This window comes from Scyliorhinus torazame, chromosome 4 (genome assembly GCF_047496885.1).
Source record: "Scyliorhinus torazame isolate Kashiwa2021f chromosome 4, sScyTor2.1, whole genome shotgun sequence".
In the NCBI taxonomy this organism is placed as follows: domain Eukaryota; kingdom Metazoa; phylum Chordata; class Chondrichthyes; order Carcharhiniformes; family Scyliorhinidae; genus Scyliorhinus; species Scyliorhinus torazame.
Genome location: NC_092710.1, coordinates 298564610 through 298592297, shown reverse-complemented (window position 1 = coordinate 298592297; position 27688 = coordinate 298564610). Strand labels below are relative to the sequence as shown.

General features: G+C 50.4%; 1 protein-coding gene across 3 annotated transcripts in view; it reads left to right on the top strand.

Moving 5' to 3' along the window:
• Nucleotides 1-27688, top strand: part of ak9 (adenylate kinase 9) — a 544334-nt gene that overhangs the window by 487897 nt on the left and 28749 nt on the right. For all 3 annotated transcript variants that reach the window (XM_072499993.1, XM_072499992.1, XM_072499994.1), the window contains exons 34-37: nt 13253-13449; nt 14869-15038; nt 15148-15246; nt 24764-24866. In XM_072499993.1, coding sequence (XP_072356094.1) covers nt 13253-13449; nt 14869-15038; nt 15148-15246; nt 24764-24866 — 569 coding nt within the window. The remainder of the gene's footprint in view (nt 1-13252; nt 13450-14868; nt 15039-15147; nt 15247-24763; nt 24867-27688) is intronic.

Sequence of the window (27688 nt, the reverse complement as noted above, 5' to 3'; positions counted from 1 at the left end):
CGGGATTGAACCCGGTCCTCAGCGTCGTAGGCAGCAGTGGTAACCACAGTGTCACTCTCCGCCCACTTCAGTGTAATTCAATCATGTAAACAATTATTTAACTTCCAAATGTACAGCAATTTAACTTTTAGTCAAAAATAAAGAAAGGTTTACGCAGAATTCAAATCAAGTTTCCTAACAAAAGTGTTCACATCGTCTGGGGAGTCTCTGATCTTTTCTCTCGACAGAGACTCAAAGGCAGGCCATGTATTATAGCCCAATCAGGATACATTTCTTGAATAGGGCAGATTAAATGCTGCTCTTTTTTTCGCCAACTCAGCGCTAAGGTCCTGGTATAGCCGGATCGAGTGACCCTCCCATTTAACGTCCCGGTGCCCCCTGGCCCACTGCAGAATCTGATCTTTTTCTTTAAAGTTATGGAACCTTAAGATCATTGCTGAAGGGGATTCCTCTGCATGAGGTGTTGGTCACGATGGGGGGATTTGAGAGCCTTCTCGCCCACCATCTTAAACAGTATGCTGGTATTTGTTCTGTGCGGCTGTTGCCCTCGTCCCCTCCGGCAAACACAAGAGGCGGATGTTTTGTCTTCGAGACATGTTCTCCAGGTCACTTACTTTATTTTTCAAAAACTTTTTTGACTCCAGTACGGGTGACAAGTTTTTTTCGAGCGCCATGATCCGTTTGCTATGGTCAGAGAGGGCCACCTTCATATTTTTTTTACTGTGTCAGCCCAAGCTTCCATATTTCTGTTTATCTCTTCCAATTGGTTTGAAATTTGTTTTCGGGATTCATCTACTGATTATTCACTTCTCTGGCCAGTTCCCATTGATATTTTGTCAGCTCCATCGTCACGATCCGGCTGATGTCTGTTGTGTTCTGTGATATAACAGTTGTAATGATGTACACAGAACATATAGTTGTTTAACTATAAATCTGATTTATCAAAAAACATGTGGAAAAGATACCTAAGAAACTATAATACAGACGGATGGCTACTAAATCAATTCAGTGAATTCTCCTGGAGCTACTCTAAGTTCGACTATCTTCTTGTACGTCTTACTACCAACTGCCGGTGTGTTGAGTTACGTGATAGATCTCTATTGCCACCAGCTGCTTGGAGGTTGCATTGTTAACTATATACAGAACTGTAAGTGGATGGGAGAAGGGGAGGGAGCGGCGTGGAAGAGATTGGAGATGGCGTCCTGCAAAGGAACCAGCCTACAAGCACTGGTGACGGCGCCGTTGCCGTTCTCCCCGAAGAAATACACCACAAGTCCAGTGGTGGTGGCAACGCTAAAAATTTGGGGGCAGTGGAGACGACATAGGGGAAGGACGGGAGCCTCGGTGCGGTCCCCGATAAGAAATAATCATAGGTTTGTCCCGGGTAGAATAGATGGGGGATTTGGAGCATGGCAGAGAGCTGGGGTTGTGCAACTGAGAGATCTGTTCGTAGACGGGACGTTTGCGAGTCTGGGAGTGCTGACGGAAAAATATGGGTTGCCCCAAGGGAATGCATTTCGGTACATGCAACTGAGGGCATTTGCGAGGCAACAGGTGAGGGAATTCCCGCAGCTCCCGACGCAGGAGATCCAAGATAGAGTGATCTCAGGGACATGGTAGGGGGATGGTAGGGTGTCGGATATATACAGGGAAATGAGGGACGAGGGGGAGATCATGGTGGATGAGCTGAAGGGGAAATGGGAAGAAGAGCTGGGGGAAGAGATTGAGGAGGGGCTGTGGGCTGATGCCCTACGGAGGGTAAACTCGTCGTCCTCGTGCGCCAGGCTGAGCCTGATAGAATTCAAGGTTTTGCACAGGGCGCATATGACCGGAGCAAGGCTCAGTAAATTTTTCGGGGTAGAGGATAGGTGTGGGAGATGCTCGAGAAGCCCAGCAAACCACACCCACATGTTTTGGTCATGCCCGGCACTGCAGGAGTTCTGGGTGGGGGTGGCAACGGTGCTTTCGAAGGTGGTGGGGGTCCGGGTCGAGCCAGGCTGGGGATTGGCTATATTTGGGGTTGCAGAAGAGCCGGGAGTGCAGGAGGCGAAAGAGGCTGATGTCTTGGCGTTTGGGTCCCTAGTAGCCCGGCGCAGGATATTGCTGATGTGGAAGGAAGCCAAACCCGTGGAGACCTGGATAAATGACATGGCAGAGTTTATAAAACTAGAACGGATAAAGTTCGCACTAAGGGGTTCGGCTCAAGGGTTCACCAGGCGGTGGCAACCGTTCATTGACTACCTCGCAGAACGATAAAGGAAATGGGAAGGCAACAGCAGCAACCCGGGGGGGGGGGTGGGGGTGGGGGGGGGGCAGGTCCTCAGGGGTGTTTTTGTATAGATATTTGTACTTGGATATGTATATTGGATTGTTTGATTTTATCTCTGGAGAGTTATTATTTTTGTTATGGCAGTTGCCATTTAGTTTGTATATTATTTATTTATTTGTTAAAACGGTCACTGTTATATATATTGTTTTATTGTTGTAAAAGGGTAAACCTTTGTATTGTTTTGTTTGACCGGAAAAAATTTGAATAAAATATATATATTTTTTTTTAAACTATATACAGAACTGTGCACAGGCACAGGTATACCACCATATCCCTTTGGAACTGTTAACATTTGTATTCAAATATAACTGTGTCTTACAAAACATGATCTGCACTGTCATTTTACACATGTCATATATACAGTTCATACAACGTGATATGCCTGATCAATGTGTCCCTGGTGCACAGCTTATTGGACATTCACGATGATATCGCCGTTTTGTTCTTCTGAACTTTTATCGGCTGCTCCATGTCATTTTAACTTCCGGAAGACCGGTTTTCTGGCAGATCTTTTGTGTATTATCAGCTTGTTTAGCCTCTTGACGCGATGCGTCCGGAAGACCGTTTTTCTTGCTGGTTTCTTTTTACCGCGGTGTCCTTAGCTGATGGCCACGCGGTCGCCTTTTGCCGCCATTTTGTCCCCTGCCGATTCCAGGGAAGCTTCTGAGTCTGAGGAAGACACTTGGCTCACCCTCTTTTATTTTTGTTGGGTTTTTTGGCATTCGTCTTAGCTGTATTGCTCTGCCAGAGACTTCTTCAATTTCCTTTGGCCAGAGTTCCCATTTTAGTGCTTTACAGGACGGGTTTGGGTCAGCGCATTTCCCAGTGCGATAGTCTCCGGCCCGAAATGGGCTAGCAGCGACGTAACGGGATCCGCGCTTGCGCAGTGGTTCACGCCGTGCAGCGTCATACGCGCTGCACGGCGTGACGGCTCATAAGGCCGCGCAGCTCCCCCCCACCCGGCCGGAACACCCGACCGCAACACCCGACTGGATGGCTGGCCGTCGCTCAGCCCCGAGGTTCGAGTCACGCGATGTGGAGGCGCTCCTGGACGCGGTGGAGCAGAGGAGGGACGCCCTGTATCCCGGGCACGGCCGCAGAGTTGCCCCACGCCACAGCCGGCGTCTGTGGAGGGAAGTGGCAGAGGCCGTCACCGCTGTGGCCCTGACACCACGGACAGGCACCCAGTGCCACAAGAAGGTGAACGACCTTGTCAGAGCAGGCAGGGTGAGCCTCCCCCATATCCCCCCTCCCCATATCCCCCCCTCCCCCATATCCCCCCTCCCCCATATCCCCCCTCCCCATATCCCCCTCCCCATATCCCCCCTCCCTCATATCCCCCATATCCCCACCTCCCCCATATCCCCCCTCCACCATATCCCCCTCCCCATATCCCCCCCTCCCCCATATCCCCCCTCCCCCATATCTCCCCCTCCCCCATATCCCCCATATCCCCCCTCCCCCATATCCCCCCTCCCCCATATCCCCCCTCCCCCATATCCCCCATATCCCCCCTCCCCCATATCCCCCATATCCCCCCTCCCCCATATCCCCCCTCCCCATATCCCCCATATCCCCCCTCCCCCATATCCCCAAGTGAATCCAGTCCTAACCTTAACCTCTGCAATGCACGCGCAACCGATGGCGTGCATTCATATACCTGCCTAACACTGTTGCCTTTTACCCGTGCCACCCCCCCCCCCCCCACAGGAGAAGCGCGCACACAACAATAGGGAGCATGTGAGGACTGGAGGAGGGCCCGCTGATGAGAGGCCACTGACCGTACACGAGGAAAGGGCCCTGGAACTGGCTGGCGGACCTGAGGACCGATGCAGAGGTCGGGGGCCCACCAGCAAGTGAGCCACCGACAGCCCGTCCCCATATCCCCCCTCCCCTATATCCCCCTCCCCCGTATCACCTGATCACTGCCTGATGTCTAACCATGCATGCTTCATTGTGTATCGCAGGACCAAACGTCCAGGCACCCATCCCCGCAGAAGCACACCGCCCGCAGGATGCCCCTCGGAGACCACAGGAGACGGAGAGACCCGCACCCTCCAGCATGCGACGCCCGCAGGATGCCCCTCGCACACCACGGGAGACGGAGAGATCCGGACCCTCCAGCATGCGACGCCCGCAGGATGCCCCTCGGAGACCACGGGAGACGGAGAGACCCGGACCCTCCAGCATGCGACGCCCGCAGGATGCCCCTCGCACACCACGGGAGACGGAGAGACCCGGACCCTCCAGCATGCGACGCCCGCAGGATGCCCCTCGCACACCACGGGAGACGGAGAGACCCGGACCCTCCAGCATGCAACGCCCGCAGGATGCCCCTCGGAGACCACGGGAGACGGAGAGACCCGGACCCTCCAGCATGCAACGCCCGCAGGATGCCCCTCGGAGACCACGGGAGACGGAGAGACCCGGACCCTCCAGCATGCAACGCCCGCAGGATGCCCCTCGCACAACACGGGAGACGGAGAGACCTGGAGCAACAGGGACGACACCCCCGTCACGTGCGGAAGCGACCACCCAGCGATGAGGGGGGCAGCCACAGGCCCCCGTCACATCCGAGCCAGGACACCACTACCCAGGACACCACTACCCAGGACACCACTACCCAGGACAGCACTACCCAGGACACCCCTACCCGGGACAGCACTACCCAGGACACCCCTACCCAGGAAGACGAAATACCGGACAGTGACTCAGGGTGGATGGGTGGAGACGAACCCCCACCCCAAAGTGCCATGGAGTCAGAGTGGGACGAAGAGCACGACACAATGCCACTGCTGTCACCAACACCCTCCACCATCGCAGAAACACTCACCACGGTTGGGCACTTTAGTGATGAGGCGTCTGGTACACTCACTGGTGCGCACAACACAGCCGTCCCGGTACAGCAGGTGGAGGTAGGAGCAGCAGAGGGACCGGGCGGTCGGAGGGCAGCCCAGGCCAAGCGAACATCTGCCGCCCAGATCGATCCCGGGTTCCTGCAGTTACCACACCCACACATAGATCCGATGCAACCACCGCCCCGGAGACGAGCGAAGAGGGTGACGGGCGGCTTGCGGCGGCTGCGGTCGCAGGTGGAGGAGTCCACCCGCGTCCAGGAGCTGGGAGTGGTGCCGGTCATGCGTGCCACCCAGGCTGACACCGCACGGGTGGCGTCCGCGGTGGAGGCAATGGTTGCGACGGTGTCAGACATGGGGAACGGTTTGCGAGGCCTGGGGCCTTCCGTGCAGGTGGTGTCTGTGGCCCAGGAAATGGCTGCCCTCTCACAGGAGGCCATGAGCCAGTGCCAGCGCCAGATGGCAGAGGCGCTCAACGCCATAGCCCAGTCTCTGCAGGCCATGGCCCAGTCTCAGCAGGCCATGGCCCAGTCTCTGCAGGCCATGGCCCAGTCTCAGCAGGCCATCGCTGAGGGCATCGGCGCCAGTGGCCATGTGCGAGCCGGCGTCGCACTGTCACAGACAGGGTTGGCCAACACCCTGGGGTCCATGGCTGCAAACCTGCAGACCCCTGTCGATACCAGCACGGGCCTCCAGGACTGGCAGCGCCAGATGTCGGGGGGGCGTCGGCTGGCCAGTCCGTTTGCATCCCCCACCCATGTAGAGGCCTGGGGGCCATCGGGCACCCCGAGGGAGGAAGAGGTGGTGTGGTCCGTCCCGGCTCCCTCTGTAGGGGAGATCCCGGTACACCGCGACACCTCGGACTCCCCCCCCTTCCGTCCCAGGTGCATCGGGTGGGCAACGGGCAGGACAGGCTGGCAGCTCGCCATCCCAGTCGCCCGGGCCGCAGCCTGGCCCATCTAGGCCAGGACGCCCCAGGAAACGGCCGCCAAAGGGATCCAGTGTCAGAGGGCAGGAATCACAGGAGTCCACCTCCAGTTCTGCTGTACCGTCTGGGGAACCACGTAGACGTAGTCAAAGGGCCCGTAAGGCCAAACAATTAGACACTGAGTATGTTGGCACGGGTGCAGGGCACAGATGAGTTTTAGGGGCTAGGGCACGTGCATGAACTCCTTTGGTTATTAAAGTCAATGTTACACCTACCGAAGCTGCCTTTGTGCTCTGTCCAAAGTGTGCGGGCGTGTCATGTACGTTGAGCGCAAGTGTGTGTGTGAGGGGTGGTCTTACCTCAGCCCCAGGTGAGTCTGCCCCCTTCCCCCTGGGCCGCCATCAACATCCCCCGGGCAGAGGACGGGACCGTGCGCTGCAGTGTCACAGCCGCATGCAGGGATGGTCCGGGTGGATGGTGGTACTGTGGCCATGGGTCAGACATAGTCCAACGATGTAGAGCCAGGAGCTCATCGCAGGGCGGGTTGTCATCATCCTCCATGGCCTGCGATAGACACGCGTCCACCCACAACTGTGTGAGCCCGGCCCGTTGTGCCGCCGGTGGATCGGCAATGGGGGGGGGGGGGGGGGGGGTGCATGCGGGTGGGGTGGGTGGGGTTGGGGAGGGGGGTGAGGGTGCTGGGTGGGTGGATGGGTGGGGGGTGTGGGTGGTCGGCTGTTGCCATGGTGTGCGGTCTGTGGCCATACTACCCGATTCCCACGCCCATCTAGTCAGTGAAGCGGGCGGCTATCAGTCTGTCCCGTGCCCGCTGGGCCAGCCGGTAACGGTGGACAGCCACCCGCCTGTGTCTGCCCTGACCATTGCCTCCATCCCCCTCATCTGGGGAGGACTGGGCCTCTTCCTGCTGCTCCTCCACTCCGCCCTCCTCTGCCTGCGGCACATCGCCCCTCTGCTGGGCTATGTTGTGCAGGACGCAGCACACCACAATGATGCGGCCGACCCTATCTGACCGATACTGGAGGGCGCCCCCAGAGAGGTCCAGGCACCTGAAACGCATCTTCAGCACGCCAAAGCACCTCTCGATCACTCCCCTTGTCGCTACATGGGCATCATTGTAGCGGTTCTCCGCCTCATTGTGTGGCCTCCGTATAGGCGTCATCAGCCACGATCGCAATGGGTAGCCCCTGTCGCCCAGCAACCAGCCCCTCAGCCGGGGATGGCGTCCCTCGTACATGCCGGGGATGGATGATCGCGACAACACGAATGAGTCGTGTACACTGCCTGGGTGACGGGCGCAGACGTGCAGGATCATCATGCGGTGGTCGCAGACCACCTGTACGTTCATCGAATAGGTCCCCTTCCTATTAGTGAACACGGCCCTGTTATCTGCAGGTGGCCGCACGGTGACGTGCATCCCATCGATCGCGCCCTGGACCATGGGGAACCCGGCCACGGCAGAGAAGCCCACGGCCCGGGCATCTTGGCTGGCCCGGTCCACGGGGAAGCGGATGTAGCGGTGCGCCATGGCATAAAGGGCATCTGTCACTGCCCGGATGCACCGGTGCACCGATGTCTGCGATATGCCGGACAGGTCCCCACTCGGTGCCTGGAATGACCCCGTTGCATAAAAGTTCAGGGCCACCGTAACCTTGACGGACACGGGGAGAGGGTGTCCCCCGCCAGTGCCACGCGGTGACAGGTGTGCCAGCAGGTGGCAGATGTGTGCCACGGTTTCCCGGCTCATCCGGAGTCTCCTCCTGCATTCCCGGTCCGTGAGGTCCTGGTATGACTGCCGGGGTCGGTACACACGGGGTGCCCTCGGGTGCCTCCGTTGCCGTGGGGCCGCGACATCCTCCTCCCCCTCCTCGTCCTGTCGGTCAGGTGTCCCTCCAGCCTGGGCGGCTGCCGCCTCTCTGCCGCCTCTCTGGCACGCTCCTCCTCCTCCTCCTCCTCATCCAGGGCAACATAGACATGAGCGGCTGCCACCACAGCGGCCAACATCGCTGGATGATCTGAAAACATGACGACCTGGTGGGGGGGAGGGGAACGACGACATGTCATCATTGCCCATATCCCCTCCACCCCCCAGCCAGGTGGCATGGACCGCATGGGTCCAACTGTTGGAGGCTGGCACCTGGCCAGGTGGACCAACTCATTTGCCCTCCCATCACCCTCCTCGGCACGGACCCCCTCCCCAACCTCCACCCCAGCACAGACCCCCACCCCAACTTCCACCCAGGCACGGACCCCCCCCAACCCCCAACCTCCACCCCAGCACGGACCCCCTCCCCAACCTCCACTCCAGCACGGACCCCCTCCCCAACCTCCACCCCGGCACGGACCCCCTCCCCAACCTCCACCCCGGCACGGACCCCCTCCCCAACCTCCACCCCAGCACGGACCCCCCCCAACCCCCAACCTCCACCCCAGCACGGACCCCCCCCAACCCCCAACCTCCACCCCGGCACGGACCCCCCCCAACCCCCAACCTCCACCCCAGCACGGACTCCCTCCCCAACCTCCACCCCAGCACGGACCCCCCCAACCCCCAACCTCCACCCCGGCACGGACCCCCTCCCGGCACTCCCCCGGAGCCCAGCCTACTCTAACCACCCCCCTGCCGCACACACACACACACACAAGCCGAGACACACCTCTCCTCACGCAATCAGTCTGCGGCCACGCCATTTCCTGCCCAGAGCCAATCCCCCAGGCCGTCACTCACCTCCTCGCTGGTCGGCGTGAGCCTGGAGCACCGGGTCACGCCGATGAAAAGGAGGTTTGATTCACGTCGACGTGAACGGTCATCACGACAACGGGACTTCGGCCCATCCGGGAGGGAGAATATCGGCAGGCCGAAAATCGGCTGCCTTGCGCAGACCCGTGACATTCTCCGCGGCAGAGACGCCATTAACGCCCCGCCGACTTTTCTCCCTTCGGAGACTTCGGCGGGGGCGGGATTCACGGCGGCCAACGGCCATTCTCCGACCCTCTGGGGGGTCGGAGAATGACGCCCATGGTTGCAGGGGGTTCAGGACTGGCATTTAAACATCCAGGGATTCACAACCTATCGAAAAGACATAGATTACATAGATTACATAGAACATACAGTGCAGAAGGAGGCCATTCGGCCCATCGAGTCTGCACCGACCCACATTAATCCCTCACTTCCACCTTTTCCCCGCAACCCAATAACCCCTCCCAACCCTTATGGACACTACGGGTAATTTAGCATGGCCAATCCACCTAACCTGCACGTCTTTGGACTGTGGGAGGAAACCGGAGCACCCGGAGAAAACCCACGCACACACGGGGAGAACGTGCAAACTCCGCACAGACAGTGACCCAGCGGGGAATCGAACCTGGGGCCCTGGCGCTGTGAAGCCACAGTGCTAATCACTTGTGCTACCGTGCTGCCCAAACAGAGTGGGGGCGGGGTTGCCTTGTTAATTAGGAATGAAATTAAATCAATAGCACTAAACGACATGGGGTCGGATGATGTGGAGTCTGTGTGGGTAGAGTTGAGGAACCACAAAGGCAAAAAAACCAGAATGGGAGTTATGTACAGGCCTCCTAACAGTGGTCAGGACCAGGGGCACAAGATGCACCACGAAATAGAAAGTTCATGTCAGAAAGGCAAGGTCACAGTGATCATGGGGGACTTTAATATGCAGGTGGACTGGGTAAATAATACTGCCAGTGGACCCAAGGAAAGGGAATTCATTGAATGTTTACAGGAGGGCTTTTTGGAACAGCTTGTGATGGAGCCCACGAGGGGACAGGCCATTCTGGACTTAGTATTATGTAATGAGCCAGACTTGATTAAAGATCTTAAAGTAAGGGAGCACTTAGGAGGCAGGGATCATAATATGGTCGAATTCAATCTCCAATTTGAAAGAAAGAAGGTAGAATCAGATGTAAAGGTGTTACAGTTAAATAAAGGTAACTGCAGGGGCATGAGGGAGGAACTGACGAAAATCGACTGGGAGCAGAGCCTAGTGGGAAAGACAGTAGAACAGCAATGGCAGGAGTTTCTGGGAGTAATTGAGGACACAGTACAGAGGTTCATCCCAAAGAAAAGAAAGGTTATCAGAGGGGGGATTAGGCAGCCATGGCTGACAAAGGAAGTTAGGGAATGCATCAAAGCAAAAGAGAAAGCCTATAATGTGGCAAAGAGTAGTGGGAAGTCAGAAGATTGGGAAGGCTACAAAAACAAACAGAGGATAACAAAGAGAGAGATAAGGAAAGAGAGGATCAAATTTGAAGGTAGGCTAGCCAGTAACATTAGGAATGATAGTAAAAGTTTCTTTAAATACATTAAAAACAAACGGGAGGCAAAAGTTGACATTGGGCCGCTCCAAAATGACGCTGGTAATTTTGTGATGGGAGACAAGGAAATAGCCGAGGAACTGAATAAGTCCTTTGCCTCAGTCTTCACAGTAGAAGACATGAGTAATATCCCAACAATTCCAGAGACTCAGGGGACAGAGTTGAATATGGTAGCCATCACAAAGCAGAAAGTGCAAGAGAAACTAAGAGGTCTAAAAATTGATAAATCTCCGGGCCCAGGTAGGCTACATCCTAGAGTTCTAAAGGAGATAGCTGAAGAAATAGTGGAGGCGTTAGTTATGATCTTTCAAAAGTCACTGGAGTCCGGGAAAGTCCCAGAGGATTGGAAAATCGCTGTTGTAACCCCCCTGTTCAAGAAGGGAACAAGGAAAAAGATGGAAAATTATCGGCCAATTAGCCTAACCTCGATTGTTGGCAAGATTCTAGAATCCATTGTTAAGGATGAGATTTCTAAATTCTTGGAAATGCAGGGTCAGATTAGGACAAGTCAGCATGGATTTAGTAAGGGGAGGTCGTGCCTGACAAACCTGTTAGAGTTCTTTGAAGAGATAACAAATAGGTTAGACCAAGGAGAGCCAATGGATGTTATCTAGCTTGACTTCCAAAAGGCCTTTGATGAGGTGCCTCACGGGAGACTGCTGAGTAAAATAAGGGCCCATGGTATTCGAGGCAAGGTACTAACATGGATTGACGATTGGCTGTCAGGCAGAAGGCAGAGAGTTGGGATAAAAGGTTCTTTTTCGGAATGGCAACCAGTGACGAGTGGTGTCCCGCAGGGTTCAGTGTTGGGGCCACAGCTGTTCTCTTTATATATTAACGATCTAGATGACGGGACTGGGGGCATTCTGGCTAAGTTTGCCGATGATACAAAGATAGGTGGAGGGGCAGGTAGTATGGAGGAGGTGGGGAGGCTGCAGAAAGATTTAGACAGTTTAGGAGAGTGGTCCAAGAAATGGCTGATGAAATTCAACGTGGGCAAGTGCGAGGTCTTGCACTTTGGAAAAGAGAATAGAGGCATGGACTATTTTCTAAACGGTGACAAAATTCATAATGCTGAAGTGCAAAGGGACTTGGGAGTCCTAGTCCAGGATTCTCTAAAGGTAAACTTGCAGGTTGAGTCCGTAATTAAGAAAGCAAATGCAATGTTGTCATTCATCTCAAGAGGCTTGGAATATAAAAGCAGGGATGTACTTCTGAAGCTTTATAAAGCATTATTTAGGCCCCATTTAGAATACTGTGAGCAATTTTGGGCCCCACACCTCAGGAAGGACATACTGGCACTGGAGTGGGTCCAGCGGAGATTCACACGGATGATCCCAGGAATGGTAGGCCTAACATACGATGAACGTCTGAGGATCCTGGGATTATATTCATTGGAGTTTAGGAGGTTGAGCGGAGATCTAATAGAAACTTACAAGATAATGAATGACTTAGATAGGGTGGATGTAGGGAAGTTGTTTCCATTAGCAGGGGAGACTAGGACCCGGGGGCACAGCCTTAGAATAAAAGGGAGTCACTTTAGAACAGAGATGAGGATAAATTTCTTCAGCCAGAGAGTGGTCTGTGGAATTCATTGCCACAGAGGGCGGTGGAGGCCGGGACGTTGAGTGTCTTTAAGACAGAAGTTGATAAATTCTTGATTTCTCGAGGAATTAAGGGCTATGGAGAGAGAGCGGGTAAATGGAGTTGAAATCAGCCATGATTGAATGGTGGAGTGGACTCGATGGGCCGAATGGCTTACTTCCACCCCTATGTCTTATGGTCTTATATCAAGGAAGCAGGTGTCTGAGTACATATTCAGGGACAGAGGTCCAAAGGCAAAGGGTAATAGGGGCCTCCGCTGATCTTCTCCCTCCTTCTCCTCCTCCATCTCATCTTCCTCCTTGCCCTCCCGACATATGAACATACAAACAAGGAGCAGGAGTAGGCCATTCAGCCCGTTGAGCCTGCTCTTCCATTTAATAAAATTATGGCTGATCTGATAGTAACCTCAAATCTGCATCCCACCTATCCTGCCCCTCACTGCAAAAAATCTTAAGAACGAGTCTCACGATGCAATGCTGGAGGGGCAGGCTCAGATTGAACCCACCCCACCAGCAACCTAGGTTTTTCAAAGGAAAAGGGTGGCCCAATTTTAAAAATTGAAAATAGAAACACCCCCGTGCCATGCAACCACCCTTGCTGTGGAACTTCCACTCTTACCAACGACAGTGCTCCCCCACCCTGGGCACTTCCCTCCTGGGGACTGAACCCACATGTTCTCCTCCGGCGGATTCTGTTCACCAGGTGCACATCATAGAATAGAATCATAGAATCCCTAAGTGCAGCAGGAGACATAAAGGCCTGATATTTAAGTGTATACAAATTGGGATCCCGGCTTCCAAAGTCAGGATTCCTGTTATGTAATTGGCAGGGGGGCAGGGACAATCAATCAGGGATATTCTGCCACCATAAAAGCCCTAACATCATTCCCACCCCCCAATAGCAGGAGCAGAAAATTCTCCCTAATGTTATCCAGTTGTAACCTTTCATCTGAACCTAACCTATATAGTTCCCAAAGTCACCAATCACTGATATATTTAGTGTCAATAAACAGTAGTAATAGAATAAAACATAGATGTGCAATAAATAATTATTACCTTCTATATTCTAGCATTCAAAGTACAACCTTTTGATGGTATTTTGTACAAATGTCAATTCTGATGATGTATTTCATAAAAAACTTTCCGTCTTGTATATTAAAATGAGATATATATTTTCTCACTATAGGTCAAGCTGCCTGTATTGCTGGTCTGTGTATTACACCCAGTGAACTACAGTCCCGGGTTGGGGAGTTTCAGCAATACTGTCCTGTTAGTCTTCAGTTAAATGGAGAATTTATCGATTGTTCTGTTGATCCTTCGCTAGAATTTTCAGCAGAATTCCAAGGACATTACTATAAAATGTCGTCAAAGAAGACCCTGGATGTAAGTAAACTTGAGGTAGTCAAAAATAATAACGAAAATTAATTGAGAACTGAAGAGAAGAATCCTTCAGATTTGCTTATACTTACCTGAATTACAAGAAGTGTTTCCCCACCTTCACAAATGATGGGACAGGATTTTTCAAATTGTAAGCTTTACTGTCCTCCCACCTGAAGAGTAGGTGGGGAACACATCCCTGCCAATCAGAACAGGCCCAGAGTAATATAATGCTCTGAGGACCAGGAGGCGGTGGTCTCCACTCAGTGTTGCCACTCAATCTGATAGTTCCAGCAGGGCCATTGGCAGCAGTGGCCAGAACTGGGACTACAAGTAGTCCCCAGATTCTAAGTCACAGGGCAGTATTTTACAATGCCCCACTGGTGGTTTTGTAGGTGCAGGATGGAAGTGAGCCCATTTCCTCAAAGGCCTCCCCGCTGCCCTTCCAACCGCCCCCTATCATCCACATCTGAGGCTCTTAAGTGGCCAATTAATAACCACCTAAGGGTCACTTCCTGCCTGGCCTCAATGGTTGGGGACAGGTTCGGGAGGGGAGGTGGGGTGCCTCCCTTCAGGGGTCTCTTTCTCCATGCTCTGCAAAGGTCTGCCCCTGCAGTGATCTTTCCTCCCTCCCACCACCCCCAGTGTCTCCATCAAGGCCCGCACCCTGCACTTGCCATCCCCCTTGGGTCTTATCTCCTCTCCCCATCATGAGACACTTGCATGTAGCTGATCCTGGACTCCAGGACTCAGAATTTGGGGACTGCTTGTTGTCCCAGTCCTGGCCACAACTGCAACTGGGACAACAGAGATAATGGGCAATCAGATTGACCAACAACTTGCTGAGGCAGGAGTTTATGAAGTATGCTTTTTGGCCTGAAATTTTCTTGGAGTTACATCCACCCTGCCACCATAATTCACTGGAACAGTGCCAAAAGTCCATTCTTAAATGCATCAGCAGAATGGAGCAGCTCCAAGAATTTCCAGGCTAATACATAGTACAAGCACATTCATGGCATGGTCTTATTAATAATTGTTGCCAAATCTATAACTTCTATATTAAGAATTATATATTCATGCTAATAATGTGGAAGTCTAATTTTATACAAATTTTATTCACCTTGTCCTATTTAAAATAACAAGGATTTATAAACACAATATGCACAGTTAAATATGAAAGACAAAATAGTAAAGCATGGAGTAGCATCTAAATCTATTGAGAGAGATAATCGCAAACGTACAGTCCCATATTTTAAGAAATATCTATTTATCAGTTTAATAATACTTTTGTTTAACACATTCATGCCTTTTTTCTAGAAAATTAAGTTAATTTATATTATTAACTTTTATCAACATTGCGATAAAACTGTATAAAACAAAAAAAAATGCATGAATTTCAATTTGTCTACTTTGTCAATTTTTCAGATCTTCTTGAATGATCCAGAGACATTCTTACCTCCATTAGCTTCTCATTCTCTTCCAGAGGTTGATATGCTGCCAGTGAAGCTAACTGGGGCTGGAGTCAAGTCCAGGTTTCCGAAACAGGCAGAATTTCACGGCTACTGCCCAGTCACATTTCTGGAGGGCAAACAGAAGTAGATTCAATTCATCAATTTCTTAGATGATAAAGAAACTTTATAAACGCAGAAAAAATTGTGTTGACAGAGGAGTGTTTCTAACTACTGTTTTGATCCTTCTCATCAGATATGAAGCATTGGTCCCTGGATACATTGATTATGCTGCTGAGTACAGAGACAGATTGTATATTTTTCAGGATGAGGACCATCTTGATAAATTTATGCGGTAAATACTTCTTAAAAATATCTACATCTCAATGTCCTCATTGTCAAATATCAAGGTCAAATTCTCCGGTTGTTGCGATTCATTTTCCCGCCAGCAATGCACCTCCAACGGTATGGGGTGGTTACAGTGGAAAATCCCATTGACAAGTGGTGGGAAGATAGACCGAGAACCACAAAGCCGGAGAATCCAGCCCCAAGTCTTTTCTATAAAGGTTGAATTTTATTGTAACTTTGTAATTTCTTGCAGAATTTGATGATCCCTTACACACTTGTGCAGTTGAACATTTTTTTCTACAGACCTTTTTAGGTCCTGAATTAATGCAAGTGCTCTGTTGGCAGAGTTGTACATACCAATACTGTTACTCTCTTGAGTATGTTAGGAAAACAAAGGTAGTATTAAGGGATTTATATTTGTATTGGTAGGCATTAGTAAAAGATATAGTTTTAAGTGTGTTTAATTTAATGTTCCTATGCCTTGAAGCGTAAAACCTATACATAGATTCATGCTGGACAAATGTGTTTGTATGTGTGGGGATTGGTTAAGTTCCAACTGTGTTTCTATTGTGCTTAAAGAGGGTTATGGCGTGAAGAATAAGTAGCCCAGCCGGGGTATGCCGGAATTGCTTAGCAACTGGAGACCCTTGTAAGGTAAAAAATAGTGTTTAGGTTTTAGCTGGATATATTGGGCGGGATTCTCCAACCCCCCGCCGTGCCGGAGAATCGCCAGGGGGGGCGGCGTGAATCCCGTCCCCACCGGCTGCCGAATTCTTCGACGCCGGCGTTTTGGTGGGCCCCCCCCGGCGATTCTCCGGCCACGATGGGCCGAGCGGCCGCCCGTTTTAGACCAGTTCCGCCGGCGTAAATTAGACCTGGTACTTACCGGCGGGACCTGACACTGCGGGCCGCCTCCGGGGTCCTCGGGGTGCCACGGGGGGTGCCCCCACGGTGGCCTGGCCCACGATCGGGGCCCACCAATCCATGGGCGGGCCGGTGCCGTGGGGGCAATATTTCCCCCGCATCGGCTGCTGTGGGGGTGCAGAGATGAACCCCCCTGCGCATGCGCTGGGATGACGCCAGCACATGCTGCCGCTCCCGCGCATGCGCCAACTCGCGCCAGCTGGCAGAGGCCCTTCGGTGCCGGTTGGCGTGGCGCCACGCCCCCTTCTGCACCGGTTGGCATAGCGCCAACCCCGCCGGCGCCAGCCTAGCCCCTGAAAGTGCGGAGGATTCCGCACCTTCGGGCGGCCCGACGCCGGAGTGGTTCACGCCACTCCTCGGCGCCGGGACCGCCCACCCCACCGGGTAGGGGAGAATCCCGCCCATTCCACTTGGAGACAGGACGTTGGGGAGTGAACATCTCTCGATTCTGTCAGAAGAAAGACTGGACAGGACGGGAGCTGCAAAGAGATGGGCTTCCTAGAGTACCAGTTACTGTCCAGATAAGCAGGGAATTGGAGCAGAAAAAATGTCTAACACAACTGAGGTTAAGTGAACAGGGTATGTTCAGAAAATTTCAAGGAAGTGTAAACAATTTCGGCGGGATTCTCCGTTAGCTGACATCAAAATCGGGAAATGTGATTCGGCGGATAATAGCTACCGATGCCAAAATCGCAGCAGGTGCCGATTTGATGCCAAATCGCAATTCTTCGGCACCTTGAAAACGGCGTCAATGCGTTTCAGTCCAGACGAACAGTAAGCACCGTTTGCATATCATTAGCGGGCCTGACCCAGTATTCTCCAGGGCCTCTGCGATTCGACGCCTCCAATGGACTGAGTTCCCGACGATATGGTTCACTTGTGCTTTTAAAAATCATGAAACCAGCATGGTGACTGCTGCAGTGAGAGAGGGCATAAGAAAAGTGTCCAACATGGCCATAGTGTGCTGACAGTTGTGCAGCTGGCCGGGGGGCTTCTGCCAGGGCTGGGGGAGTAGCGGGGGGTGGCCAGGAGGTGGGCTGTGGCGTCAGGGTGGACGGACACAGAGCACCATTGCCACAGCCAGCAAGGCAGCCATGCAGCTGGGCACGCCGCTGACAGCCCACTGAAATTAGGGCCATGGGTTGTATAGGTGTCCCCTTGGGCACCACCCTAGGTGCCCTCTGGCCCCAGCCTACCCATCAGCGTATGAGCGCACACCAGCACAACCCTTTTTGGCTGCGATAAGTGTGTGTCGGGAGTGTAATGTGTATGTGCAGTTGCAGCTTGTCAGCCTCCTGAATGTCAATCATGGACCTGGCGAATCCCGCACCATTTTTCAGTGAAATCGAGTATGTTCCACGCGGCACCGGTGCTCGTCCCTCAATGGTAGCGGAATCGATCAAGGTCCGGCGCCGGTTGTTCTGTCGTAAAAGTCCACGGATTTTCCATTGGTGTAAACACTTTGTCTCAGAAAGGGAGAATCCCACCCAGTGATGTTCTGAGTTAAAGAGACAATTGCAGTAACCAGATTTAAAGTCTGCAGACTTCGGAGGTAAATGGAACATTTGATGCCATTTTAATATAGTCTGGGAATCGAAAGTTAAATCAATTATGAACAGTTTGCACAGCAATCAAGACAAAGAAATCCAAAAGGGGGTGGTATGAAATCCAGGACTGGATTCACACTTTGAAAGTGGAACGGTAGCTTTGTTTAAAATTGTCATTTTGAAAACATGGACTACATTTCAGAATGCAAACATGCTAAGGGAAGCATTATTATAAGGTAAGATTTTAAAGCTTGTTTTTGGAGTAGAGTTCAGAAACTCTCGTGTGGCAATCACTTGGGGGGATTCTGAGAAGAACTCCACAAATACTAAATTGGATTCAAAGCAGAGTGTGTATTTGACCACAGCCATCTTGTGCGCTTAAAAGGGGCTTTGTGTATTAATGAGACCATCGTAGCTTAAGATGTACTTTGTAATCCATGTTTTTGTTTAAATTTAGAGTACCCAATTCATTTTTTCCGTTTAAGGGGCAATTTAGCGTGGCCAATCCACCTAGCTTGCACAACTTTTTGGGTTGTGGGGGCGAAACCCATGCAAACACGGGGAGAATGTGCAAACTCCACATGGACAGTGACCCAGAGCCGGGATCGAACCTGGGACCTCAGCGCCGTGAGGCCGCAGTGCTAACCCACTGCGCCACCATGCTGCCCTCTGTAATCTATGTTATTCATAAAACTTAAAGATGGAGTAAAGGAGTATTGTATTACAATTCAATTTTCCTTGTTGTTAAAGCTAATTAGCTGTCCTGTGACTCTGTTGCTACATGTTTTAATAAAGAAAATTGGATTCAGAATTGGCTTGATAATAGAAGACATAGGTGGAAGGGGTGTTTTTCTGAATGGAGGACTGTAACTAGTTGTGTTCTGCAGGGATCAGCACTGGGACCTCTGCCATTTGTAATACATATAAATGACCAGGAAGAAAACGTAGCGGGTCTGATTAGCAAGTTTGCGGATGATACTAAGATTGCAGGAGTTGCGTATAGTGATGAAGATTGTCAGAGAATACAACAGGATATAGATAGGCTACAAAATTGACCAGAGAAATGGCAGATTTGAATTTAACCCGGACAAATGCGAGGTGATCCATTTTGGTTGAGCCGATTCAGGTGGGAGCTACAAAATAAATGGCAGAACCATCAGGACCATAGGCACACAGAGAATTCTGGTTGTGCATTTCCACAGATCCTTAAAAGGGGCAGCACATGTGTAAATGGTGATATAGAAAGCATATGGCACACTTGCCTTCATCAGACGGGACATCGAATATAAAAGCTTGCAAATTATGTTACAGTTATATAGAACATTGGTCAGGCCACATTTGGAATACTGTGTCCAATTCTGGTCACCACACTACCAGAGGGTGGTGAAGGCTTTGGAGAGAGTATAAAAAAGGTTTACCAGGATGTTGCCTGTTATGGAGGGTATTAGTTTGAGGAGAGATTGAATAAACTGGGATTGTTCACTCTAGAGAGACGGAGGCTGAGGGGCGACCTGATAGAAGTTTATAAAATTATGAGGGGTATAGATAGGGTGAACAGTTGGAGGCTTTATCCCAGGGTGGAAATGAAAATTACAAAGGGGCACAAATTCAAGGTGAGGGGGGATAGTGTGACATTATCATAAATGTAAAGAACTGTAAGAGTTAATGCCATGTCCAAATCAACCACTAGAGGGAGCTAGATATAGAACTATATAAGGCATTGATGCTAAGCCTTGTGGGTGAGAGGATGAGGAGAAAGCTAGAGGACAGACTGAGGAAAGATAGTGTGAGTGAGCGCTGATCATAGTTAATATATTAGTGTAGAAATTAGTAGTAGATGAGTGTTGAGGGTAGATTTTTTATTATCAGCTGTTTGTTATTTAGGAGTAAGTGTTGAATCCAGTTAAATAGTGTTAATAAATCTATAGCTTTGTTCAATATATAAGCTATTTGTGGTCTTTGTGAACACTACGCCAACCATCCTAGACTTAGAACCACAAAGAACATCATATGATACCAGGAGTCTATTTCTACAAATAATAAGCAGTTAGATTAAACAGGTTAGCTTTAAGAAGATGGAAGAAAACAATTACGCTGCTACACCAATCAAAAAAATCTACACAGACTAAAAATCGTAAGGTGGAGAGTCTAAAGAAGCCTGACTTCAGAACAAACAATAAACTATGTCAAAACTGGGCTATCTTCGAACAGTTTGAAGTTTTCCTATCTGCCTCCGCGCTAGAAAATGCTTCCGATCAGAGGAAGTAGTGCTTTTTCTTCATTGTAGGTTCTTAATTTGGCTGGAACGCAAGCATTAGAGCTTTATAACGCCTTTGAATTTTCTGAAGATGAGGATAAAACAAAATATAACATAGTGCTACAGAAATTCGATGCTCACTGCAAAAAGCAAGTGAACGAGACCTGTGAGTGCTACATGTTCAGAAAAAGGCTGCAGCTGAAAGGGGAATCGGTATATTCTTTCATTGCAGTCGTGTAATTTCTCTTCCGTTGCTGATTCAATGCTTCGCGATCAAATTGTATTTGGGATTAATGACGAACGTTTGCGAGGAAAAATGCTAAGACAACCAATTTTGCTGCTAGATGAAGTGATCAACATGTGCAAAGTCAGTGAACAAGCATCCTCTGAATACTGGGAGATAAGGGCAAACGAAAAAGGCGCAAAGTCGGGAAACGTGGCTGATGCCATTAATGCTGTGTCGCAGCACAGAAAACTACATACAACGGCTGCCGGCCATTTTGACAGTGATGTCACGAGCGTGATGTCACGAGTGCACATGCTGTGGCCACGCCCAAAGTTTAAATCATGACAAATGTCAGTTTGGGATCCGCAAATTGAAATTTTTAGGAGCTATCATATCGCAGGAAGGAATTCAACCGGATCCAGACAAAACCAATGCCATAGATGAAATGCCGGTACCAACTGACAAAAAAGCAATTCTGAGAATGCTTGGGGTTGTAACCTTTATGGGGAAATTCATTCCCAACCAATCCAATCGAACAATGGCTCTACGCAACCTCATAAAAAAGAATGTTGACTTTAAATGAACACCTGAACACACAGCTGAGTGGCAAGACATGAAAACAGCTCTCACCACTGCTGCAGTGTTAATGTTTTATGACTCGACAAAGGAAATCTCCACTGATGCCAGCAAACAGGGCATAGGCACAGTCCTACTTCAGAAAGATGATCAGGATATGTGGAAACCTGTAGCGTATGCATCTCGCTCGATGACTCATGTCGCTACATCAAAGATGACCACACAGTAATTAACGGATTCCTTCTCAAAGGAGACAGGATAGTTATTCCTTCATGCCTCTGACAAGGTATCTTGCAACAGATACACGAGGGCACCAAGGTATTGAAAAATGTCATAGACGAGCAAAACAATCTGTGTACTGGCCTGGGATCACCAAGGGTGTGGACAATCATGTGCATGAATCACAGCATCGCAGAATTTCCAGTGCAGAAGGAGGCCATTCGACACATCGAGTCTGCACCGGCTCTTGGAAAGAGCACCCCACTTAAGCCCACACCTCCACCCTATCCCTGTAACCCAGTAAACCCATCTAACCTTCTTGGACACTAAGGGTAGTTTTGCCTGGCCAATCCACCTAACCTGCACATCTTTGGACTGAGGGAGGAAACCGGAGTCCCCGGAGGAAACCCATGCAGATATGGGGAGAACATGCAGACTCCACACAGACATTTACCCAAGCCGTGAATCGATCGTGGGATTCTGGAGCTGTGAAGCAACAGTGCTAACCACTGTGCTACCATCCAGCCCACATGCCCACATGAATGCAGCATTTGTCAGATTCATCAATCTGTGCAATGCAAAGAGAGCTTGGAAGAATATGAACTCATCACCAATCCATGGATGAAAGTTGGTATGGATCTATTCTACTTTAAAGGTCATGACGATCTAGTCATAATTGACTAATATTCCAACTATCTCGAGATGATTATGCTGAATGACTCAACTGTAGATCAACTGAGATCTGTAATATGAGCAAAAAATCTGTTTTTGCTCGCCATGAAATTCTATTACACGTCATCTCTGACAATGGTCCTTGCTTCACCAACTGGGAGTGGACACAATTTGCAGAACGTTATAATTTTAACCACATCACATCAAGCCCATTGTACCCCCAATTTAATGGCAAAGCAGAGAAAGGCGTAGGAATAGTCAAAAAACTATTTAGCAAAGCACTCAATGACAACAAAGACTTATCTTTCGCATTGTAGATTCAAGAACCAGTCGCACCATCTGGACCTGTAAAGACTTAATTACCTACAAAGACTCACATTCAAAGTATCATCTTGCATCATTGGCTTTGTCTTTCTTTATATGCTTTGTTTATATAACCTACCTCTTCACTGCAAAAGCTAGTGATTCCATATACACCTGTGGGACTTTAACCTGCTGCTGTAAGATTTCTTACTGTGCCCACTCCAGTCCAACGCCAGCATCTCCACATCAAAAAATAAAAGGTGAGAGCAGTTTATAGCTCACCCAGAGGGTAAATGGATGGGAGGCGCTGAGTGCGTGTTAGTTTCCATGGCTGCTGGCTGCTGGTGGCAGCTCCTTTTCATTCTTAACTGAACTGTTAAGAAGTTCTCAGGAACTTAGGAACAGGAATAGGTCATTCAGGTCGTCAAGTCTGTTCTGCCATTCAATTTAATCATGACTCATTATCTACCTCACCACTACTTTCCCACGTTATCTATCTCCCTTGATATCATTAGTCCCCAGAAATCTATTGATTTCTGTTTTAAGCATGCTCAATGATCTCATTGCCAAACCGCACCAAATTGCATTAGACTCTGGATTCTCGTAGTGACGAGAAAATCAGCTCATTGTCTGCTGAACCACACCAAATTGCATGGGACTTGCGATTTCTTGTGATGACGAGCGAATCAGTTGTATTGCCTGCTAAATTGTGCCAAATATCTGTGGGAATCGGGCAATGAGATTTATGCAGGCGGCAAAACTTGGAATAAGCTGGTTGAGGACAAAATGATGAGCGAGGAGCCAGGGACTTCCAGGAGAGTAAAAACCTACCATTTCCACCAGGAATATATGCACAAATTTATTTTTCCAAATATCAAAGGCAAGGTCATTTGTCTAATTTGTCAACAGAGTGCAGCCTTGAGTAAAAGAGATAATTCGGAGTGGCATCAAAAGACAATGCACGCAAAATACGAGCATAAGAATTAAGAGCAGGGGTAGGCCATCTGGCCCCTCGAGCCTGCTCCGCCATTCAATAAGATCATGCTGATCTTTTTGCGGTCTGAGCTCCACTGACCTGCCCGCTCACCATAACCCTTAATTCCTTTACTGTTCAAAAACCTTTGCCGAAAAGACATTTAACGAGGAACTTCAACTGTTTGACTGGGCAGGGAATTCCGCAGATCCACAACCCTTTGGGTGAAGAAGTTCCTCCTCAACTCAGTCCTAAATCTGCTTCCCCTTATTTTGAGGCTATGCCCCCAAAGCTAGTTTCACCCGCCAGTGGAAACAACCTCCCTGCATCTATTCCTGCAGATGCCAGCTATTCCTGGTTGGATACCAAACTCCTTTATCTGCAGAGGTGAATGATAGACATGTTCGTATGCTGAGTACTCCCGTGCCCTACCAGGTCCAACGGGGTGTGCAGTGGCTTGCACTGCCCTGCCGCCGCATATCCCCCCCACCCCCCCAACTTCCCACCCTTGGCCATTCCCCTGACATTTTGCCCACCGCGCTGCACCCCTGGTCCCTTCGGTTCCTGGCACCTGGGTGAGGGGGCGGGGGGAGGGAAAGCTCTCACCCCGCCATCCGTCCCAGCTGGCAGGGGTAGTGATGGCTGGAACTACCCATGCCAACAATACGCTCTGTGGCCTGTGTCCTGCACCCTCCTGTGGGGTCTACTATCGGAGCCCTCCTTGGGTGGGCCATGTGATACCCTGCCAGCAGGGTGGTACCAGGTTATGGGGGGGGTAGATGCAGTGCGCCACCAATTAGCGCCATGCTTGAGGGTGGCATGCATGTGAGCAGGGCCCACGGGTAGGGCTTGGCCGGGGGGTGGACACCTGTTGGGACTGTAACTTTGGTGTGCTGTGGGTCCTTTGTGCGATGCACGAGTTGTGCCTACATGATTGGGGGCAGGATGGATGGGGGCAGGAGTGCAGTGGGAAGGTAGGGCTTGGTGACAGCCAGTGGTCCGGCAGGGTGGGTGAGCTGATGGTATCCCTGGTGGGACATCTGCCCTGCAAGGGGCACTGTGCCAGGGAGGCAGCCCTTGAAAAATTAAAGTTAAAGCCCATGAGGTGGAAAGCAAACTATTGATCTGGTTAAGTAATTGAACAGCGAGGTGCAGACATTTGGGATGTTGGCAGGTGCTATAATTGGCAAAATGTAACTCATGGTGTCCCACAAAGCTCCGTGTTGTGTCCCCAACCATTCATCATATATATTAACAACCTGGATGATGAAATAGAAAGCTTTTCATAATAAATAACTGCCTGTTGCATGCATTTGGCATCATATCCAATATAGACAGCTGCATGTTGCTTCAATAAAAAAATAACTTTCTTTTTCGAGGTCCAGGTAGCATATAATAGCCAGAAGGAGAAAACTGCAAAAAGGTGTGCAGATCTTCAAACTTCTGTCATCTGCCCCTAAACAAAGGTTTCTGGAATACTATATATGTGGCGGCTATTTTGTTAAATGTGTTTCCCTTCTCACAGCAACTCTGAATGTTGGTTTTATATGGAACATGAATTAGTATAAAGGAGATAGATTTGTCAGAAAATGTGACATATAATATCACCAAATCCTCACCATTTAGGTGGGTACTTTCTTTGGTTGCTGGAAATGACAACAGAAAATTATATGTGTGCCAAAGTTGGTGAAGTTCTAGCAGAACAGAATTCCAGCGCATTTGCCAATCTGGGCCATCGGATTTACACCAGTAAAATAGGGCATTCTGATCAGAAAATTAAGATGTCAGTGTCTTAAAATCACCAATCTGAGTTTTACTTCCTTTCAGACTTCCTGACAAATACTGGGATCTGACACTCCCAAATAAACTTCCACCAGAGAAGGAGCCAGTTTTTCCCACTTCACTTCCGATGCTTGGATACATGGAACAAGTAAGGGCATTTATTGCTGACTATTTATTATTTACAGTTAATGTAAATGTTACTGGTAGTGCTTGTCTACCCGTAATCATGTTTATTTACATTCATTGGAAAACTTCATCTTCCCATTTTAGCAGAATTGACCTCCTATTGAGGTTCACATCTTGTGCTTTCTTGAATTAACTGTAGTTTTCTTACTTCGTTGTGGAGCTTGATTATCAAAGTCCTGCACAACACCATTGCTATCTCTCCCTCCACTCCTTGTTCAAATCCTTCATTCAGGTTTGTGCCAGCCATTAGCAGGAAAACTCACCATAATGACCACCACTGACATCTCACATGACAGTGTTTGGATTTTATCTTTTCACATTCTCCTCAACTTTGACACTGCCATTAAACACTCCATCCTCCTCAAGTGCATCTCCTCCAAAGTCCATCTTCAATAAGGAGCGTGGTTAGAATTTGAAACTCACTCCCCTTATTCTGGAACCATGTTCCCAGACAGGGTGCTGGATGAGCAGGACTTGGTGGGAAATGAGAGGCAGCAAGCAAAGCATTAGAATAACTGGCTGTGTAAGTCAAAATGCCATGGACGAAGGTTTTGGAAGTCAATGGCCTGAGGAAAGAGCAGAGTTTGGTAATATTATGGAGATGGAAGTAGGCATTCTCTATGGTGGAGAGTATGAGTGTATTTCCCCCACAAGAGACAGGAAACAAGAACAGGGTTTGTTTTCAGATCAGAAATCTTCAGTGAGAAACTGATTGAAGTTCAGGGGCGGGATTCTGTGAAAACCGGCAGGGCGGGCAACTCTGGCGGGACGGAGTGGCATGAACCACTCCGGCATCGGGCCGCTCCAAAGGTGCGGAATCCTCCGGCCGGCACGGAAGGGGCTTGGCACCATGCCAACCGAAGGGCCTCCGGCACGAGTTGGCGCATGTGCGGGAGCGCCAGCGTGTGCTGGCGTCATCCCAGCGCATGCGCAGGGGGGTTCATCTCCGCGTCGGATATCGCGGAGGACCACAGCAACCGGCGCGGAGGAATAGAGTGCCCCCACGGCACAGGGCCGCCCGCAGATCGGTGGGCCCCGATCGTGGGCCAGGCCACCGTGGGGGCACCTCCCGGGACCAGATCCACCCCCCCCCCCCGGGACCCCGGAGGCTGCCTGCGCAGCCATTTCCTGCCGGTAAGTACATGTTGTCATTTACGCCGGCGGGACTGGCCTAAAACGGGAGGCCACATGGCCCATCGCAGGCCGGGGAATCACCGGGGGGGGCGCTGCCAATGGCCCCCGACCGTCGTGGCGCGATTCCCGCCCCCGCCAAATCCCCGGCACCGGAGAATTTCGCAGCCAGTGGGGGCGGGATTCACGCCGCCCCCCGGCGATTCTCCAACCCGGCGGGGGGTCGGAGAATCCCGCCCCAGATTTTTGAATGAGGAAATTGTTCCTCTGGTTTAGAAGGGTAGCAAGGATAATCCAGGGAACTACAGGCCGGTGAGCCTTACTTCAGTGGTAGGGAAATTACTGGAGAGAATTCTTCGAAACAGGATCTACTCCCATTTGGAAGCAAATGGACGTATTAGTGAAAGGCAGCATGGTTTTGTGAAGGGGAGGTCGTGTCTCACTAACTTGATAGAGTTTTTCGAGGAGGTCACAAAGATGATTGATGCAGGTAGGGCAGTGGATGTTGTCTATATGGACTTCAGTAAGGCCTTTGACAAGGTCCCTCATGGTAGACTAGTACAAAAGGTGACGTCACACGGGATAAGGGGTGAGCTGGCAAGGTGGATACAGAACTGGGTAGGTCATAGAAGGCAGAGAGTAGCAATGGAAGGATGCTTTTCTAATTGGAGGGCTGTGACCAGTGGTGTTCCGCAGAGACCAGTGCTGGGACCTTTGCTGTTTGTAGTATATATAAATGATTTGGAGGAAAATGTAACTGGTCTGATTAGTAAGTTTGCAGACGACACAAAGGTTCGTGGAATTGCGGATAGCGATGAGGACTGTCAGAGGATACAGCAGGATTTAGATTGTTTGGAGGCTTGGGCGGAGAGATGGCAGATGGAGTTTAATCCGGACAAATGTGAGGTAATGCATTTTGGAAGGTCTAATGCAGGTAGGGAATATACAGTGAACGGTAGAACCCTCAAGAGTATTGAAAGTCAGAGAGATCTAGGAGTACAGGTCCACAGGTCACTGAAAGGGGCAACACAGGTGGAGAAGGTAGTCAAGAAGGCATACGGCATGCTTGCCTTCATTGTCCGGGGCATTGAGTATAAGAATTGGCAAGTCATGTTGCAGCTGTATAGAACCTTCGTTAGGCCACACTTGGAGTATAGTGTTCAATTCTGGTCGCCACACTACCAGAAGGATGTGGAGGCTTTAGAGAGGGTGCAGAAGAGATTTACCAGAATGTTGCCTGGTATGGAGGGCATTAGCTATGAGGAGCGGTTGAATAAACTTGGTTGTTCTCACTGGAACGAGGGAGGTTGAGGGGCGACCTGATAGAGGTCTACAAAATTATGAGGGGCATAGACAGAGTGGATAGTCAGAGGCTTTTCCCCAGGGTAGAGGGGTCAATTACTAGGGGGCATAGGTTTAAGGTGAGAGGGGCAAGGTTTAGAGTAGATGTACGAGGCAAGTTTTTTTACACAGAGGGTAGTGGGTGCCAGGAACTCGCTGCCCGAGGAGGTGGTGGAAGCAGGGACGATAGCGATATATAAGGGGCATCTTGACAAATACATGAATAGGATGGGAATAGAGGGATACGGACCCAGGAAGTGTAGAAGATTGTAGTTTAGTCGGGCAGCATGGTCGGCACGGGCTTGGAGGGCC